The sequence below is a fragment of the Musca autumnalis genome, unplaced genomic scaffold (genome assembly GCF_047663935.1).
Source record: "Musca autumnalis isolate F117 unplaced genomic scaffold, ASM4766393v1 scaffold_5, whole genome shotgun sequence".
Classification (NCBI taxonomy): Eukaryota; Metazoa; Arthropoda; class Insecta; order Diptera; family Muscidae; genus Musca; species Musca autumnalis.
In genome coordinates this window covers 15,336,165-15,357,357 of record NW_027412088.1, presented here as the reverse complement: position 1 = coordinate 15,357,357, position 21,193 = coordinate 15,336,165, and the positions used below count along the sequence as shown (strand labels likewise).

At 35.6% G+C, this 21,193-nt stretch overlaps 2 protein-coding genes across 7 annotated transcripts in view; one reads left to right on the top strand and one right to left on the bottom strand.

Annotated features, from left to right (window-relative positions):
* LOC141406453 (probable cytochrome P450 4aa1) overlaps nucleotides 1-12,395 on the bottom strand; it is a 47,441-nt gene extending 35,046 nt beyond the window's left edge. For 5 of the 6 annotated variants that reach the window (XR_012413391.1, XM_073991928.1, XM_073991930.1 and 2 more), the window contains exon 1: nucleotides 11,865-12,213. The gene's annotated coding sequence lies outside the window, so the exon portion shown is untranslated. Of the gene's footprint in view, nucleotides 1-11,864; nucleotides 12,214-12,295 lie in introns of those variants that run through there. The other variant, XM_073991929.1, reaches the window with a different exon arrangement.
* A 6,788-nt stretch (nucleotides 12,396-19,183) lies between these two features.
* Nucleotides 19,184-21,193, top strand: Mos (proto-oncogene serine/threonine-protein kinase mos). The gene is made up of 6 exons (XM_073991900.1): nucleotides 19,184-19,335; nucleotides 19,393-19,547; nucleotides 19,622-19,737; nucleotides 19,799-19,905; nucleotides 19,969-20,188; nucleotides 20,310-21,193. Coding segments are annotated over exons 1-6 (1,275 nt in total). The 5' UTR covers nucleotides 19,184-19,333; the 3' UTR covers nucleotides 20,985-21,193.

Genomic DNA, 21,193 nt, shown 5'->3' with positions numbered 1-21,193 from the left:
GTAGTGGTCAGCCACAACCATCAAATGGTCATTTGGAAAATGTAACCAAAGAATCAAAAAAATGTCCTCAGGGACCTGAGGAATTTTTTTCTATAGAAAAAAGTGTCCTCAGGGACCTGAGGAATTTTTTTCTATAGAAAAAAGTGTCCTCAGGGACCTGAGGAATTTTTTTCTATAGAAAAAAGTGTCCTCAGGGACCTGAGTAATTTTTTTCTATAGAAAAAAGTGTCCTCAGGGACCTGAGGAATTTTTTCTGTAGAAAAAAGTGTCCTCAGGGACCTGAGGAATTTTTTTCTATAGAAAAAAGTGTCCTCAGGGACCTGAGGAATTTTTTTCTATAGAAAAAAGTGTCCTCAGGGACCTGAGGAATTTTTTTTTATAGAAAAAAGTGTCCTCTGGCACGTGAGGAATTTTTTTCTGTAGAAAAAAGTGTCCTCAGGGACCTGAGGAATTTTTTTCTATAGAAAAAAGTGTCCTCAGGGACCTGAGGAATTGTTCTTCTATAGAAAAAAGTGTCCTCAGGGACCTGAGGAATTTTTTTCTATAGAAAAAAGTGTGCTCGGGTACTTCAGAAATTTTTCAACTATGGAGAAGTGTCCAAGGGATCTGAGGATTTTTTTTCTATAGAAAAAAGTGTCCTCAGGGTCCTGAGGAATTTTTTTCTATAGAAAAAAAGTGTCCTCAGGGGCCTGAGGATTTTTTTCTATAGAAAAAAGTGTCTTCAGGGACCTGAGGATTTTTTTTCTTCCATAGAAAAAAATGTGTGAGTCTATACTTCCAAAGATTATCGTCCGAAACCTCTAATAGTAGAATAACAGGTAACCAACTTGGTCCAGCCCTAGGGTACCTGCCCGGAAAAGTTCACTTTTTGTTCAAATGCAGTTTAAGAATAGTTCTCCAATAGTTTTGAGATTTTTACTGTGGTTTATATTTTCGGAGTCAATGGTCCGAAATCTCTAAAACCCTACGGAAAAAATGTACAGCTTAACATCTCGTTACGGATCCTCTTGAAATTTTTTGCAACATGTTCCTCTTACGGGTACTATTACGAAGACGCATTTTTTTTTCTGGGACAAGTCCATACTTTCTGAGATAATGACCCAAAAGCTCCTCAGGTCCTTGTAGACACTTTTTCATAGATGAAAAAAGTGTCCTCAGGGACCTGAGGAATTTTTTTCTATAGAAAAAGGGTCCTCAGGGACCCGAGAAATTTTTTTCTATAGAAAAAAGGGTCCTCAGGGACCTGAGGATTTTTTTTCTATAGAAAAAAGTCTCCTCAGGGACCTGAGGAATTTTTTTCCATAGAAAAAAGTATCCTCAAGGGCCTGAGAAATTTTTTTCTATAGGAAAAAGTGTCCTCAGCAACCTGAGGAATTTTTTTCTATAGAAAAAAGTGTCCTCAGGGACCTGAGGAATTTTTTCTATAGAAAAAAGTGTCCTCAGGTACCTGAGGAATTTTTTTCTATTGAAAAAAGTGTCCTCAGGGACCTGAGGAACTTTTTTCTATAGAAAAAAGTGTCACTCACTCAGGTCACTGAGGACACTTTTTTCTATAGAAAAAATTCCTCAGGTCACTGAGGACACTTTTTTCTATAGAAAAAATTCCCCAGGTCCCAGAGGACACTTTTTTCTATAGAAAACAAGTAAGAAAAGAGTTAAGTTCGGCCGGGCCGAACTTTTTATACCCTCCACCACAAATTTCAGCCATTTCGGTGGATTAATGTGACCACAGCCTTCAAAATACCGAAATTCGGAAGGTACCGTTCTATGGGGGCTATATGACGGCGTGGACCTATACCAAAAAATTACTGGGGGAAAGTTTTATAAGCCTAAAGAAGACTAAATACCAAATTTCAGCCATCTCGGTGTGATAATGAGGCTAAACCCTTCAAAATATCGAAAATCGGGAGATATCGTATTATGGGGGCTATATCAACACGTGGACCTATATAAAAATTTTAAAGTAGAAATGTTTCTTAGTCTCTGGAAACACAAATACAAAGTTACAACCGACACTTTGGTCAAATGGGTCGGATACATTCAAAATATATTAAAATGACGCGTACTATAAAGGGGGCCTTATGTGGGGGCTATACCAAAACGTGGACCTATATAACCCATCTTTGGTAGGAATGTTTTCTGGCCTCTGAAGACACAAAGTACCAAATTACAACCAATTCCGCGGTCAAATGGGTCTAATACGTTCAAAATATACTAAAATGACGCGTACTTTATATGGTGCCTTATATGGGGGCTATACCAAAACGTGGACCTATATAACCCAACTTTGGTAGGAATATTTTTTGGCCTCTGGAGACAGAAAGTACCAAATTACAACCAATTCGGTGGTAAAATGGGCCAAATATCTTAAAAATTCCTTAAAACGACGACGCGTCACGCGTCATTTTGTATGGGGGCTATAAGAAAGCGTGGACCTACATAGCCCGCTTTCAATACCAAAAGTCCTACGTAAATATAACATATTTTCCCAAAATTTCATCAACCTACGTCAATCCGTTCGGACGCTAGAGTGATTTCCACAGACGGACAGACGGACAGACGGACAGACGGACAGACGGACGGACATGGCTATATCGATGTAGAATTGCACGCTGATCAAGAATATATATACTTTTTGGGGTCTACAATGATTATTTCGAGTAGTTACAAACGTAGTGACAAACTTAATATACCCCCATCCTATGGTGGAGGGTATAAAAATTCCTCAAGTCCCTGAGGACACTTTTTTCCATAGAAAAAAAAATCCTCAGGTCCCTGAGGACACTTTTTTCTATAGAAAAAAATTCCTCAGGTCCCTGAGGACACTTTTTTCTATAGAAAAAAATTCCTCAGGTCCCTGAGGACACTTTTTTCTATAGAAAAAAATTCCTCAGGTCCCTGAGGACACTTTTTTCTATAGAAAAAAATTCCTCAGGTCCCTGAGGACACTTTTTTCTATAGAAAAAAATTCCTCAGGTCCCTGAGGACACTTTTTTCTATAGAAAAAAATTCCTCAGGTCCCTGAGGACACTTTTTTCTATAGAAAAAAATTCCTCAGGTCCCTGAGGACACTTTTTTCTATAGAAAAAAATTCCTCAGGTCCCTGAGGACACTTTTTTCTATAGAAAAAAATTCCTCAGGTCCCTGAGGACACTTTTTTCTATAGAAAAAATTCCTCAGGTCCCTGAGGACACTTTTTTCTATAGAAAAAAATTCCTCAGGTCCATGAGGACACTCAGGCCCCTGAGGCCATTTTTTTCTATAGAAAAAAATTCCTCAGATCCCTGAGGACACTTTTTTCTATAGAAAAAAATGGCCTCAGGTCCCTGAGGACACTTTTTTCTATAGAAAAAAATTCCTCAGGTCCCTGAGGACACTTTTTTCTATAGAAAAAAATTCCTCAGGTCTCTGAGGACACTTTTTTCTATAGAAAAAATTCCTCAGGTCCCTGAGGACACTTTTTTCTATAGAAAAAAAAAAATCCTCAGGTCCCTGAGGACACTTTTTTCTATAGAAAAAAATTCCTCAGGTCCCTGAGGACACTTTTTCTATAGAAAAAAATTCCTCAGGTCCCTGAGGACACTTTTTTTCAATAGAAAAAAAATTCCTCAGGTCCCTGAGGACACTTTTTTTCAATAGAAAAAAAATTCCTCAGGTCCCTGAGGACACTTTTTTCTATAGAAAAAAATTTCTCAGGTCCCTGAGGACACTTTTTTCTATAGAAAAAAATTCCTCAGGTCCCTGAGGACACTTTTTTCTATAGAAAAAAATTCCTCAGGTCACTGAGGACACTTTTTCTATAGAAAAAAATTCCTCCGGTCACTGAGGACACTTTTTCTATAGAAAAAAAATCCTCAGATTCCTGAGGAACTTTTTTCTATAGAAAAAAGTGTCCTCAGGGACCTGAGGAACTTTTTTCTATAGAAAAAAGTGTCCTCAGGGACCTGAGGAACTTTTTTCTATAGAAAAAAGTGTCCTCAGGAATCTGAGGATTTTTTTCTATAGAAAAAGTGTCCTCAGTGACCGGAGGAATTTTTTTCTATAGAAAAAGTGTCCTCAGTGACCTGAGGAATTTTTTTCTATAGAAAAAAGTGTCCTCAGGGACCTGAGGAATTTTTTTCTATAGAAAAAAGTGTCCTCAGGGACCTGAGGAATTTTTTTTCTATTGAAAAAAAGTGTCCTCAGGGACCTGAGGAATTTTTTTTCTATTGAAAAAAAGTGTCCTCAGGGACCTGAGGAATTTTTTTCTATAGAAAAAGTGTCCTCAGGGACCTGAGGAATTTTTTTCTATAGAAAAAAGTGTCCTCAGGGACCTGAGGAATTTTTTTCTATAGAAAAAAGTGTCCTCAGGGACCTGAGAAATTTTTTCTATAGAAAAAAGTGTCCTCAGAGACCTGAGGAATTTTTTTCTATAGAAAAAAGTGTCCTCAGGGACCTGAGGAATTTTTTTCTATAGAAAAAAGTGTCCTCAGGGACCTGAGGCCATTTTTTTCTATAGAAAAAAGTGTCCTCAGGGATCTGAGGAATTTTTTTCTATAGAAAAAAATGGCCTCAGGGGCCTGAGTGTCCTCATGGACCTGAGGAATTTTTTTCTATAGAAAAAAGTGTCCTCAGGGACCTGAGGAATTTTTTTCTATAGAAAAAAGTGTCCTCAGGGACCTGAGGAATTTTTTCTATAGAAAAAAGTGTCCTCAGGGACCTGAGGAATTTTTTTCTATAGAAAAAAGTGTCCTCAGGGACCTGAGGAATTTTTTTCTATAGAAAAAAGTGTCCTCAGGGACCTGAGGAATTTTTTTCTATAGAAAAAAGTGTCCTCAGGGACCTGAGGAATTTTTTTCTATAGAAAAAAGTGTCCTCAGGGACCTGAGGAATTTTTTTCTATAGAAAAAAGTGTCCTCAGGGACCTGAGGAATTTTTTTCTATAGAAAAAAGTGTCCTCAGGGACCTGAGGAATTTTTTTCTATAGAAAAAAGTGTCCTCAGGGACCTGAGGAATTTTTTTCTATAGAAAAAAGTGTCCTCAGGGACCTGAGGAATTTTTTTCTATAGAAAAAAGTGTCCTCAGGGACCTGAGGAATTTTTTTCTATAGAAAAAAGTGTCCTCAGGGACCTGAGGAATTTTTTTCTATAGAAAAAAGTGTCCTCAGGGACCTGAGGATTTTTTTTTCTATGGAAAAAAGTGTCCTCAGGGACTTGAGGAATTTTTTTCTATAGAAAAAAGTGTCCTCTGGGACCTGGGGAATTTTTTCTATAGAAAAAAGTGTCCTCAGTGACCTGAGGAATTTTTTCTATAGAAAAAAGTGTCCTCAGTGACCTGAGGAATTTTTTTCTTTAGAAAAAAGTGTCCTCAGGGACCTGAGGAATTTTTTTCTATAGAAAAAAGTGTCCTCAGGAACCTGAGGAATTTTTTTCTATAGAAAAAAGTGTCCTCAGGAACCTGAGGAATTTTTTTCTATAGAAAAAAGTGTCCTCAGGAACCTGAGGAATTTTTTTCTATAGAAAAAAGTGTCCTCAGGAACCTGAGGAATTTTTTTCTATAGAAAAAAGTGTCCTCAGGGACCTGAGGAATTTTTTTCTATAGAAAAAAGTGTCCTCAGGGACCTGAGGAATTTTTTTCTATAGAAAAAAGTGTCCTCAGGGACCTGAGGAATTTTTTTCTATAGAAAAAAGTGTCCTCAGGGACCTGAGGAATTTTTTTTCTATAGAAAAAAGTGTCCTCATGAACTTGAGGAATATTTTTCTATAGAAAAAAGTGTCCTCAGGGACCTGAGGAATGTTTTTCTATAGAAAAAAGTGTCCTCAGGGACCTGAGGAATGTTTTTCTATAGAAAAAAGTGTCCTCAGGGACCTGAGGAATTTTTTTCTATTGAAAAAAGTGTTGAATCGGACAAAAAATGCGACCTGATGATCCTTTTTTCTACAGAAAAACATTCCTCAGGTCCCTGAGGACACTTTTTTCTATAGAAAAAAAATTCCTCAGGTCCCTGAGGACACTTTTTTCTATAGCAAAAAATTCCTCAGGTCCCTGAGGACACCTTTTTCTATAGAAAAAAATTCCTCAGGTCCCTGAGGACACTTTTTTCCATAGAAAAAAAAATCCTCAGGTCCCTGAGGACACTTTTTTCTATAGAAAAAAATTCCTCAGGTCCCTGAGGACACTTTTTTCTATAGAAAAAAATTCCTCAGGTCCCTGAGGACACTTTTTTCTATAGAAAAAAATTCCTCAGGTCCCTGAGGACACTTTTTTCTATAGAAAAAAATTCCTCAGGTCCCTGAGGACACTTTTTTCTATAGAAAAAAATTCCTCAGGTCCCTGAGGACACTTTTTTCTATAGAAAAAAATTCCTCAGGTCCCTGAGGACACTTTTTTCTATAGAAAAAAATTCCTCAGGTCCCTGAGGACACTTTTTTCTATAGAAAAAAATTCCTCAGGTCCCTGAGGACACTTTTTTCTATAGAAAAAATTCCTCAGGTCCCTGAGGACACTTTTTTCTATAGAAAAAAATTCCTCAGGTCCATGAGGACACTCAGGCCCCTGAGGCCATTTTTTTCTATAGAAAAAAATTCCTCAGATCCCTGAGGACACTTTTTTCTATAGAAAAAAATGGCCTCAGGTCCCTGAGGACACTTTTTTCTATAGAAAAAAATTCCTCAGGTCCCTGAGGACACTTTTTTCTATAGAAAAAAATTCCTCAGGTCTCTGAGGACACTTTTTTCTATAGAAAAAATTCCTCAGGTCCCTGAGGACACTTTTTTCTATAGAAAAAAAAAAATCCTCAGGTCCCTGAGGACACTTTTTTCTATAGAAAAAAATTCCTCAGGTCCCTGAGGACACTTTTTCTATAGAAAAAAATTCCTCAGGTCCCTGAGGACACTTTTTTTCAATAGAAAAAAAATTCCTCAGGTCCCTGAGGACACTTTTTTTCAATAGAAAAAAAATTCCTCAGGTCCCTGAGGACACTTTTTTCTATAGAAAAAAATTTCTCAGGTCCCTGAGGACACTTTTTTCTATAGAAAAAAATTCCTCAGGTCCCTGAGGACACTTTTTTCTATAGAAAAAAATTCCTCAGGTCACTGAGGACACTTTTTCTATAGAAAAAAATTCCTCAGGTCACTGAGGACACTTTTTCTATAGAAAAAAATTCCTCCGGTCACTGAGGACACTTTTTCTATAGAAAAAAAATCCTCAGGTCCCTGAGGACACTTTTTTCTATAGAAAAAAATTCCTCAGGTCCCTGAGGACACTTTTTTCTATAGAAAAAAATTCCTCAGGTCCCTGAGGACACTTTTTTCTATAGAAAAAAATTCCTCAGGTCCCTGAGGACACTTTTTTCTATAGAAAAAAATTCCTCAGGTCCCTGAGGACACTTTTTTCTATAGAAAAAAATTCCTCAGGTCCCTGAGGACACTTTTTTCTATAGAAAAAAATTCCTCAGGTCCCTGAGGACACTTTTTTCTATAGAAAAAAATTCCTCAGGTCCCTGAGGACACTTTTTTCTATAGAAAAAAATTCCTCAGGTCCCTGAGGACACTTTTTTCTATAGAAAAAAATTCCTCAGGTCCCTGAGGACACTTTTTTCTATAGAAAAAAATTCCTCAGGTCCCTGAGGACACTTTTTTCTATAGAAAAAAATTCCTCAGGTCCCTGAGGACACTTTTTTCTATAGAAAAAAATTCCTCAGGTCCCTGAGGACACTTTTTTCCATAGAAAAAAATTCCTCAGGTCCCTGAGGACACTTTTTTCTATAGAAAAAAATTCCTCAGGTCCCTGAGGACACTTTTTTCTATAGAAAAAAATTCCTCAGGTCCCTGAGGACACTTTTTTCTATAGAAAAAAATTCCTCAGGTCCCTGAGGACACTTTTTTCTATAGAAAAAAATTCCTCAGGTCCCTGAGGACACTTTTTTCTATAGAAAAAAATTCCTCAGGTCCCTGAGGACACTTTTTTCTATAGAAAAAAATTCCTCAGGTCCCTGAGGACACTTTTTTCTATAGAAAAAAATTCCTCAGGTCCCTGAGGACACTTTTTTCTATAGAAAAAAAATTCCTCAGGTCCCTGAGGACACTTTTTTCTATAGCAAACAATTGTCCTCAGGGACCTGAGGACACTTTTTTACTTTAAAAAAATTCCTCAGGTCCCTGAGGACATTTTTTTCTATAGAAAAAAAAATTCCTCAGGTCCCTGAGGACATTTTTTTCTATAGAAAAAAAATTCCTCAGGTCCCTGAGGACATTTTTTTGCTATTGAAAAAATTCCTCAGGTCCCTGAGGACACTTTTTTCTATAGAAAAAAATTCCTCTGGTCCCTGAGGACACTTTTTATACTCTCAGCCTTTAGGCTATGAAGGGTATATACACTTTCATACGGGCAAAATGTGCCTCATCGAAATAATGGTTTTAGACCCCAAGTATGTTTGGACGAAATGTGTTTCAGACAATTTGGAGTCGATTGAGCAATGTCCGTCCGTCTGTCTGTCTGGCTGGCTGGAGCGCACGATAACTCTCGAACGGATGCACCGATTCGGTTCAAATTTTGGCTTTCGTAATATTTTGCCCAAACTTAGTTTAAGTTCGAAGATGGGCTATATCGGCCCACTCCTTCCGGTACCTCCCCCACAAAAGTTCGAAAATGTTCCGAACGATAACTCTTGAAGGGAGTAACCGATTTGGTTAAAACTTTGCCCATCGTGAAATGTGTACCAGACTTAGATAAGGTTTCAATATGGACTCAATCGGTCCACTCCCTAGGGTACCTCCCACACAAAATTTCGGAAAAGTTCAGTTTAGGGCCATCTCTCGAATCGCTTTGATTTTTGTTTTAGCAGCTTGTATTTACTGCCCCCCATACGACGGTACAAGTTTCATTAGGGGCAAGTCCATACTTCCTGATAAAATAGCCTGAAAGTTGCAAAAAACCACTATGACACCGTGTGAGGTGGGTAGAGCGCAAGATAACTCTCTAACGGATCTGCCGATTCGGTCTAAAATTTGACCTTAGTAATATTTTATCCAAACATAGTTTAAGTTCGAAGATAAGCCATATCGGTCTACTGCTTCAGGTACCTCCCTCACAAAAGTTCAAAAATGTTCGGATAAATTGTTTGTACGGTAACTCTTGAAGGGAGCGGCCGAATTGGTCAATACTTTACACATCCTAATATATCTACCAGATATAGATCAGGTTCAAATATGGACTATATTTGTCCACTCCATCCGGTACCTCCCACACAAAATTTCGGATAAGTTACCTTTAAGACCTGACATCGAATCACTTTGATTTTTGTTAAAGCAACTTGCATTCGCTGCCTCAATTACGATGGTAAAAGTTTTTTAGGGGCAAGTCCAACTTCTTGAGCAAGCAGCCCGTATAGTGTAAAAACCCCCTATGGCACCATATGTTGTGGCTGGTGATCCACTTCCATAACGGTCAATGCCGATCCATTCCTTTTAGTATCTCCTCCGCAAAACTTTTGATCTTTAATCTTAATCAACATTTTTGTCGGTTCAAACGCCCAAAATTTTTAAAATACATACGTATTTTGGGAAAAAATTTTTGCAATATATATACACAGGCTGAGGGTATATCTCTGTCGGCAAAGCCGACTGATACTTTTTTACTTGTTTCTATAGAAAAAAGTGTCCTCAGGGACACGTCAGAAGTATTGTGTTTATTTCTTTTCTTTGGTTCCAAGGCTGAGGGTATATCTCTGTCTGCATAACTGATAGATACATTCTTACTTTTTTAATTGTAACCTCCAGGCAAAAATCATTCTCTTCATCCCCTCTAAACTCTACTTCATGGTTATAAACATCAAACAATTATTTTTTTGTTGTTGTTCTTTTTGTTTCAAATAAAACTTGTAAATTATTTACTAATACCCTGTAAAATATAATATTTTTTTCTATATATTAAAAAATATATATTTCTGCAAAAATACAAGTTTTTACAATCAATCATTCCAAATAGATAATCTATTACAAAACGTTAATAGATTTTAACTATGGAAATATTGTAAAAACCACTAAAATATATAATTTCAAAAGAATCTGACGTTATTAGGGATAGTTTTTATGATTTTCTTCTAATTTATATTTTCTTCATAATTCAAATAATTATGATGTATTTATATTGGTTATAAATTATTTTGAAATAATGTTGTAATTCAGAGTAGTCTTCCGCACAACAGAGAAACAAACTTAACAAAAAAAAAGAAAATTAAATGCAAAAAATTAAAAACAAAAAAAAAACCTACAACCAACAATGAAATCCCAAGGCATTTAATAATTCCACTAATGTTTACAAATATTTAGAAAAAAATAAGTATAAGAAAAACCAATAAAAAAATATTTAATAATAATGAAATAAATAAAGGTTTCCTTTACAATTTTTTGTAAATAACAAAAACAACAATTGTTTATATTAATAATAAAAAAAGAAAAACAAAACATTACAAATAGCTAAGAAATAAGTAACAACAACAAACATTAAAAACAAAGTAGCTTTGTTAGTTATTAAACTAAAACCCCCCCAAACAAAAAAAAACAACAACCACAACAGACAAATACACAATGTTCATCTTAGAAAGAGATATATCAATCAATAATTATACGAAAGTTATATACATACATAAAACTACATACATATATTAATAAATAAGAAATAATATTTTTTTTTTCAATCATAAATATAATTTATTTCAATGCTATAATTTCAAAACTAAATTTTGTAAAATTTTAAATAAAATGTTTACGAAAAAAATTGTTTCCTAAAAATATCATTACGCCCTCCTTTATCCTAACTCTAACTCTATCACTATCCTTCTATACAAATACATACATACTTACTTACATATACATACATACTATGAATAACAACACAAAACTACTTACTTATAAATTGAACTTGTAAACTATCGATATATTAGCTATTAAAACTGTAATTTAAAACACATTATTTTCCATACATACATATGTATAACAACAACACTAATTATTTTAGTAATTGTTTTGTAGTTCAGTACAAAAATAACACACTCTTATATAAGGCAAAAAATAGAAAGAACTCTTCCCCTCTCCAACTTCCCCATATGACACTTACACAAGATGAAAAAAAGTTAAAACTTTTTCAATACAAATAACCAATAACTAGTTATCAAATAAAAAAAGTCGATTGTTAATAAAAAAACACAGTTTGTTTGTGTGTATGATGATGATGAAGATGTTGAATGAAGCAGACGCGAGGATGATGACAAACAATGACGATACTGTGGATCGTGTACTACTATTTAGGATATCACATACATACAATAATTTTTCAAATTTAGTGTTAGTTACATACGTAAAATTTCCGAAATATTATGTATACCTTTTTAATATTTATATTACAACAACAACAAACTGAATGAATGAATGAATAAACAAAATATTAAGTGAAATATTTTTGATGTAGTTTTATTGTGGCGGGATTATATTTATTTTAGAAAACATCGAACAAAAATATTTCAGCATCTTTAAATTTAGAGAAGATCAATATGACCCTTTCCGAATTTGATACGAATCTTTGCACAAGTTGCCGAATTCTTTTCGAAGTTGTTACAAAATTGTATTGTATAAAAGTGTTCAGCATAATCTGAAACCTTTACGAAATTGAAAGTTTTGTAGAGAAATCAGTAAACTTTCTAAACAAACGTCAGAAAAAAACTGTGATATCAGAGACGTAGCAAGAAAAATTCTCAATGGCCTTAACAAAGCAAAGTCCAAGCATTAGCTTGGTCCTCACTTCCATCTCATCCCGCGATGTCATCAATGGAGAATGTATATTTAAACCTGTTTGAATTCTTTACACAAAAAATGCATTATACTTACTCCGCTTGCAGTAATCGCGATAATTCTGAAAGCTTCACAACAACTACTGAGATGACGCGTTGTAAAAATAGGTGGAAGTAAGACTGTCAACAATTCGGACAGAAGCTTGATTTCAAAATTTCAATTTTTTACGGTCTTCTGGAAAGAACATCTGACCTGACAGTGATTTTCCAATTTTTCTGGCAGATTTTAACCTCAAATTTAATCTACACAATGGGTGTTTTTCAGAACGAAAAATTCCCCATGAGTTTTGTCTATCCGCCGTTTCAACATAAGGAAGTGAAAAAAATCACGGGAATTTTCGTTCAGAGTAACCCCCAATGAAACTTCCGATAGACTTCGAAGCAGCAAACATGGTAGTTAACAACAACAGATTGAATTATCTCAAGCACGATTAACTACAATCGAACCCATGGTCACATGGCTCTTACCAGATTACTCTCTCATGTATTCATTCGCACGAATTTTTAAATTTTGTAGATCAATTTAGGTGCCGATTTTGCATAGCCACTAAACTTGAGTTGCGTTGTCAATTGTCAGCACAACTGAGATGAAATGTTGTATCATTGTTATCAACCTAACTGGGTTGTCGATAAACGTGTTATAGATCAGTGTTTTTTCAAACTTGTACTTGGCACAATTCGCAAAAAAAAAAAAAAATTATACCCTCAGCCTTTAGGCTAGAAAGGGTATGTACTAGGGGTGGGGCGATTTGTGTGGAAGGAAAAAAACCTTAATGAGCCCTTCGCGTTTCTGATTCCTGGGATTGAAAAAAGTCCACTGGACCATATATCTACCGTGAAAATCGAGCCTCCCGATTTTGACTTTAAGATTTGTATTGACGTTTTTTGGATATTTTCGCATATAACAGCCAAACCATTGAGATTTTCGATCCAACACAAAGACAAACATTGTAGCCAAGACAGTAATTGAAAACTTTCTAATACATCGCAAAAACATTGGAACGCTCCTTCAGGCAGTTTTGGCCTTAAGAATGTGCAAACTTTTCGGAAAATGTCGATAAATGACAAATGACGGTTAACAAATGGCTAAGTTATAGTGGTTTAAGTCTGAAAACCCCCTCAAAAAAACTATAACTGAATTTCTCATAATTTTTAAAAATATAATGTTTTTTTGTTTTGTTCAATAATTATTTTCAAAATTATGAGAAATTCAGTTATAGTTTTTTTGAGGGGGTTTTCAGACTTAAACCACTATAACTTAGCCATTTGTTAACCGATTTAAACAAATAATAAATTGTTCTAAAGATATTATTCATCCCTATATAAGGAAGAAGGATCACTAGAAATCCGTTGTGAAAAAAGAAGATATGTCCGTTTACATTTGAAAATGCAAGAAACCCAGATTTTCACTACTTTTACCGTTATAAAAAAATAAAACGAAGTGACCCAAACGAACTAAAGGCATTGTCGTTGTCCATGGATCCCAACACGATATAATTTTGCATCAGAACACTTGAATATTTTCCGGGTCAAATTTTATAGCACAATGTCATTTATCGACATTTTCCGAAAAGTTTGCACATTCTTAAGACCAAAACTGCCTCAAGGAGCGTTCCAATGTTTTTGCGATGTATTAGAAAGTTTTCAATTACTGTCTTGGCTACAATGTTTGTCTTTGTGTTGGATCGAAAATCTCAATGGTTTGGCTGTTATATGCGAAAATATCCAAAAAAACGTCAATAAAAAACTTAAAGTCAAAATCGGGAGGCTCGATTTTCACGGTAGATATATGGTCCAGTGGACTTTTTTGCTCAGTTCAATCCCAGGAATAAGAAACGCGAAGGGCCCATGAAGGTTTTCAAATCGCCCCTGCCTAGTATGTACACTTTGATACGGGCAAAATGTGCCTCATCGAAATAATGGTTTTAGACCCCAAGTATGTTTGGACGAAATGTGTTTCAGACAATTTGGAGTTGATTTAGCAATGTCCGTCCGTCTGTCTGTCTGGCTGGCTGGTGCGCACGATAACTCTCGAACGGATGAAACAAACTTAGTTTAAGTTCGAAGATGAGCTATATCGGTCCACTCCTTCCGGTACCTCCCCCACAAAAGTTCCAAAATGTTCGGAAATGTTGTGGGCATGATAACACTTGAAGGGAGCAACCGATTTTGTCCAATCCTTGCACATCGTGCAATTTATACCAGATTTAGATGAGGTTCCAATATGGACTCTGTCGGCCCACTTCTTCGGGTACCTCCCACACAAAATTTGGGAAAAGTTCAGTTTAGGACCTGCTCTCGGATCTTTTTGATTTTTGTTTTAGCAACTTGTATTCGCTGCCCCATTACGAAGGTACAAGTTTTACCTGGAGCAAGTCCATACTTCCTGAGAAAATATCCTAAAAGTTGCAAAGAGCCCCTATGACCCGTGTGTAGTGGTTGGAGCGCAAGATAACTCTCGAACGGATCTGCCCATTCGGTCCAAAATTTGGCCCTCGTAATATTTTGTCCAAACATAGTTTAATTTCGAAGATAAGCCATATCGGTCCATTCCTTCAGGTACCTCCCCCACAAAAGTTAAAAAATGTTAGGAAAAATTGTGCGCACGATAACTTTTGAAGGGAGTGACCGATGTAATCCATACTTTGCACGTCCTAATATATCTAACAGATATAGATCAAGTTCGAATATGGACTATATTTGTCTCCTCCTTCTGGTACCTCTCACACAAAATTTCGGATAAGTTCACTTTAAGACCTGCTCTCGAATCACTTTTATTTGTGTTGAAGCGATTTGCATTCGCTACATCCATTAGACGGTAAACGTTTTTTCAGGGGCGAGTCCTTTTTCTTGGGAAAACAGCCCGAAAGGTGTATGTCACCATATGTGGCGGTCGGAGAAAACGATAACTCTCGAACTGTTCAACCGATTTGGTCCAACATGTGGTCTTCGTCATCGAAATAATGGTTTTAGACCCCAAGTTGTTTGGACGAAATGTGATTCAGACAATTTGGAGTTGATTTAGCCATGTCCGTCTGTCTATCTGGCTGGAGCGCACGATTACTCTCGAACGGATCAACCGATACGGTCCAAAATTTGGCTTTCGTAATATTTTGTCCAAACTTTGTTTAAGTTCGAAGATGGATTATATCGGTCAACTACTTCCGGTACCTCCCCCACAAAAGTTCGAAAATGTTCGGAAAATTTGTGCGCACAATAACTCTTAAAGGGAGTAACCGATTTGGTCCATACTTTGCAAATCGTGAAATTTCAACCAAACTTAGATTAGGTTCCAATATGGACTCGATCGGTCCACGTCTTCGGGTACCTCCCACACAAAAGTTTGGAAAAGTTCAGTTTAGGACCTGCTCTCGAGTCGCTTTGATTTTTATTGTAGCAACTTGTATTCACTGCCCCATTCGACGGTACAAGTTTCATTAGGGCAAGTCCATACTTCCTGAGAAAATAGCCTTAAAGGTGCAAAAAACCCCTATGACACCGTATGTAGTGGTTGGAGCGCATGATTACTCTCGAACGGATCTACCCGTTCGGTCCAAAATGTGGCCTTCGTAATATTTTGTGCAAACATAGTTTAAGTTTGAAGATAAGCCATATCGGTCCACTCCTTCAGGTACCTTCCCCACAAAAGTTCAAAAATGTTCGGAAAAATTGTTCGTACGGTAACTCTTGAAGGGAGTGGCCGAATTGGTCTATACTTTACACATCCTAATATATCTACCAGATATAGATCAGGTTCAAATATGGACTATATTTGTCCACTCCATCCGGTACCTCCCACACAAAATTTTCGGATAAGTTCACTTTAAGACCTGATATCGAATCACTTTGATTTGTGTTGAACCAACTTGCATTCGCTGCCTCATTTACGATGGTAAAAGTTTTTTAGGGGCAAGTCCATACTTCTTGAGCAAACATCCCGATGAGTGTAAAACCCCCCTATGGCACCATATGTTGTGGCTGGAGATCCACATCCATAATGGTCAATGTCGATACATTCCTTTTAGTATCTCCTCCGCAAAACTTTTGATCTTTAATCCTAATCAACATTTTTGTCTGTTCAAACGCCCAAAAACTTTTAAAACCCCCTAAATACATACGTATTTTGGGAAAAAATTGTTTCAATATACACAGGCTGAGGGTATATCTCTGTCGGCAAAGCCGACTGATACTTTTTTTACTTGTTTAACATAAATATAGCCACAGCTTCCACGCAAATCAACTTTGAAACCCAATATTTTTTGCCAAGTCTAAAAATATTTCATTTTATCCAAAAGCATTTAAATTGTACAATATACAACCACTATTCGCGAGTTATAAAGGGGTAAACCTTGGCTTCAACGATGTTAAATTTTCAATAATATTGCCCATATACACTTTCATACGGGCAAAATGTGCAAGTCCATACTTCCTGAGAAAATAGCCAGAAAGTTGCAAAAAACCCCTATGACACCGTGTGAGGTGGTGGGAGCGCAAGATAACTCTCGAACGGATCTGCCGATTCGGTCCAAAATTTGGCCTTAGTAATATTTTGTCCAAACATAGTTAAAGTTTGAAGATAAGCCATATCGGTCCACTCCATCAGGTACCTCGAGGTACCATGGAATGACTAGTGGACGCCATATTTATCGAAAAGACATGACTCCCAAAATAAGATCCACTCCACTACGTTGGTCGATTCCTTCAAGTACATCCTCCGCAACATATTTTTAACTTTAATCCTAATCAAAATTTTTGTCGGTAAATGTCCAAAAAGCGCCACAAAATTCTGAAAAGACCACAGACATAGGCTGAGGGTATTCTCTGTCGGCAAAGCCGACTGATACTTTTTTACTTGTTTCCATAGTAATTTTTATGGGGCCGAAGTTGCATTTTCACAAAAAATTCTCTAAATGACAAAATTATCGTCCGATCGATGAAACAACTTTACCAGTGCATTATTGTGGCTAAAACGATTTCTACAAAAATGTTGAAAATCGGTTCAGATGTTGATATAGCTATATAGGGCCCAAAATACTCAAACATTTTTTTTTTTTTTTTGATCAAATGGAAAAAGTATGGGTTAGGAAATCCAAAAAAAAATTTTCACTCCAATAAACATACATTCGCATCTTGTACGACCTTTTCCATTAGGATATTAAATAGGTTACCCGAAAGACTGTCATCTTGTCTGAAACCTCGTTTTGTGTTGAAAGGCTTGGAGAGGTTATTTCCTATTTTAACTGCTGATCTTGTATCATCCAATGTCATCATTTGTTTTGCAGGGATGCCAAACTCAGACATGTCTTGGAACACCTTTGATCTTATTGTCGAAGACGGACTTATAGTCGACGAACAGGTAATATGTGTCGATCTATTTTTCGTTGATCTTTTCTAGTATTTGGCACCGTGTGAAGATTTGGTCAGTTTTTGATTTTTTTTTTTTTTTGTTAGATAGGTAGTATTGTTGCCTTTACGAGTTGTTTTAATAAATTACCGTAGGGTTTACACTGAGCTATTTTATGTTTCCTCAGGTACTAAATTTTAGTTAAGTTCCAAGTTTAGTGAACTAGAACTTTTAGGGAACAGTTTGGAACAGAGTTCCGTTTTCACGGAATGATGCCTGAGATTGTCCTTTTTTTGCCCATATATACTTTTGTACCCGTCCCGTTCCGTCGGTTTAACACTTTTTTGATTTTTTTTTAAATTACGTGCGTAAAAAATTGTGTGTTTTTCCATACCGTTTCCCATATAAATTATAGCTTTTTCACACAAATGAACATTTTTTTTTAAATATAAGGTTATGTTTATATTATAGCCTTTTGCAGGGTTAACCTTGTTTATGAGGATTTATTTGAAATATAAGCAATGGAATTGACATTTGAAACCCAGTGGGTTTGTTAAATCCGTTTATATATAAACGTACTATAAGAGTTTTAAGAATTGTTGGCTTTGTATTGTTGGACTGCAAAATAATACTTGTTGTGTATTTATTTCAGCTAAAGTCCATATTTTGTTGCTTCAAAATTTGAAGAAACAAAATGTTTAACAGTGGGTATTGAAATTGATTACAACGAGCGTTGTACCCACTGTTAAAACATTTTGTTTCTTCAAATTTTGAAGCAAAATATGGACTTTAGCTGAAATAAATACACAACAAGTTTTAAGAATTTTATGAAAGCCAAAGGAGTATTTTTTTCAACTTTAGAAAAAATTTAAATTTTTGAAAAACGAAATAGAAAACAATTATTACAAAAAAAAATTGTTTTAATTTTTTGTATTTTTGTGGTTTGTTTATTGGGGTTTGACTTTTTTTAAATATGTAATTAGAACATATGAAGAACTCAAAAACACTCATATTTTTATGCAAAATATAAAAAAACTCAAAAAAACTCATCGAATTTAGTGGCTTTTGATGCTGAAAGCTGAGAGTGTTATCTGTCGAACAAAAAAGAATTATGAAAATAGCTCTTTCCATTCAAAAGTTAAAGAGTTTTGACCAGGAAAAAACGATTCTGAACCACTGTGCGACGGTGCGACCAAATTTTAGCATTCAAAACTGCGGTTATATGGTCTCTCTAGGCGTTCTATTCATCTTTCTCTTCGAGTCATGGATACAAATGAGACTGATGTTTGAAGTCTCTCATCAACCGGAATGAATCCGGAGACGAAATGTTAAAGCCTCCGATTTACCATAAATCTGACACCTAGCTCATGTTTTGTTTCATGTCAACTATAATACAGTGCAAAATCGTTTGTGATCTTTACGTCAGATCGATTCCATCGCACTTCCTGTATATTCGCAGAACATGGTACTTAAAGTGTTTCTTTTTGCATAGCAAGCTGTCTTTTGACGCGGTGGGTTACTAGCCCAACCCAAGTTTTTATCGTTTTTAAGGGTGAACGCGCTGTACATGTTAGCTAACTACCTTTAACGGTTGTTGAAGGCAGCTCCCCAGGTGACACCACTGGGAGGTCAGCGTCTACTTAAAATGAAAGAAGGACCAAGATAAGTCATGGGGCTGGATTCCTGTTCTATGCAAATTTGAAATGAAAAATATTTCCTTTATATTTTTTCATTTGACAGTTTTCTCCTTTATAAAAGTTTTCATTTCACATTTTCATAGAAACAGAATTGAGTCCCTGGCTTTCTATGTTTCACCCCCTACATCACCCATATTTATTTATTAGTATTCCAATATTTAGGGTCACTCCTTCATCCACCTCCCTTTATGGTCTCCATTACAATGCAATAATTTTATTTTCCATATTTTCTTAGATAACACATTTTCAAAAATTGGAAATAAATACCTACATAAATCCTTTTTTCAAAATAATTTTTCAAATAAATTCCAAAAAGAAATTCCATTACATATTTCTAAGACGACATCCCTATTTTAATGTCATGTCAAAGCCAAAGACAATTTATAAATAAATGGAGCTTCGATAAGAAAAAGAAGAATTTACCGTTACTTATAAACAAATAAACAAAACAAGATCAATGGCAAAATGTAAGTTTGTTATAATTGTGATTAAAAACTTATTTTAATTCCACAACATCATCCTAGGTCATTCCTCAATCTTCTTAATAAAGAAAATGAAATTATTTTAAATACACCAAAACGCAAGGAGTTGCTAAAGGATGGTCCTCCAATCAATCAAATAAAATGCAATCTATTGGGCCGAGGAGCATATGGCACGGTTATAAAGGCTATTTATAAAGGTAGGAAAGAGAAAGTCACTGACATTTATCACACTAAAATTGTCAAATTTTTAATAATTTGCTTCTCCTTCCAGCAAAACCCGTGGCCGTGAAAATTGTAAAAAATTCCAAAGATATTAACAGCCAAGTGATGTTGAATGAGGCTCACATTTTAAATTGGAAACATCCGAATATAGTACGGTTACTTAAGGTACAGTGGTATGACAGCTGAATTTTGGTTGCATTGGTTGAATTTGGTTCATTCATTTCAGATTGAATCTACACCCAATTTTGCCATTGTCATAATGGAACGTTTTAATGGCGATTGTTTGCAAAATGTTTTAGATACCATGGATATATCGGTACTGCATCGTATAAAGTATGTTAAGAGATTCTAATGTTAGTAAAATATCAACTATGGATGGGTATTCTTTGTTTTCAGCATTGCTATGGACATAACATCTGGACTGATGTACTGTCATAAACGTGGTCTACTGCACATGGACGTGAAACCCCAAAATGTCATGATTTCTCTCAATAAATTTCAACAAAATATTGTCAAATCAAGTCTGCCACAAAGATTGTATATTTGTAAACTGTGTGATTTTGGTTCATCGCTGAAGATTTCAAGTGGAAATGAATGTCCAAAGGGATTAGTTAAGGTAAATATAATTATTTTTCTCTACTTGAAAAAAAAAAACATCCAAAATTGCTGATTGGTAGGTAACCTTGTTAATCTTCCGAGTTTAGTTATCGTCAAACCTTCTTTCTCATCCCCTTTAGGGTACTCTTCGCTATATGGCGCCCGAAACATTAAAAGAAGAATATCTTACACCAGCCGTGGATGTGTTCTCGCTGGGCATAACACTGTGGCAAATGAAACATCGACATTTACCCTACCATTGGCTGCAGTGTAATGATACAGTCGCCTATCAAGTTGTTAAACATCAATTAAGACCCAATTCTGTGCACAGTGTTAATCAAGACTACAACAACAACACCATTAGACCCATCAAACAATCGAATTCCAACGAAATTTGTTTATGTGAAAATATGTCCTCACAATTTTCGCCCCAATCAATAGAAGATTTACGTAGAATACTTCAATGTAATGAATGTGAACTGGTTAGCAGCGAATCCAGTCCCCAAGAAGAGAAAGAAAGTCTAATCACAAAACGAATTCCCCTAATGGACCTAAGCAATAAAAAGCAGCACATGAAAAAACTAACTGTCAAAAGGGATTTACAACTGGAATTTTCACAACGTGAAAATCTCTGTCTGGCCTCTGTTCTAAAACAACCTTTAGGCCATTTGGATGTGATTAAATCGGCTAAACTTGAAAAACTTTACGAGGATTTGTTTAAATCGTGCTGGCACGATGATTTCAAACAAAGACCTACAACGGTTGAGCTTGGGCAACGTTTTAGAGAAATGTTAAATATAATTTATGTTGGTTGATTTTATGTCATTACAATTTGTTTTGTTTTTTTAGATCAATCTCAATTGCATTTTATTATAAAAACTTGTATTTTTGTCTTTTAAAAAAATTATACATATTCACTTTCTTTGTCTATTTTTCGTTTTAATTCCTATGTTAACATCATTTTTAATATAATTAATATCATTTTTATATTTTTAATAAAAACCAATTTTTACAAGAAAAAAAA

Excerpts from the sequence above, each read along its gene's own strand:
- Mos (XM_073991900.1), top strand. Across the intron at positions 19,548-19,621 it reads TATAAAGGCTATTTATAAAG|CAAAACCCGTGGCCGTGAAA; the intron begins GTAGGAAAGAGA and ends TTCTCCTTCCAG. Across the intron at positions 19,906-19,968 it reads TCGGTACTGCATCGTATAAA|CATTGCTATGGACATAACAT; the intron begins GTATGTTAAGAG and ends CTTTGTTTTCAG.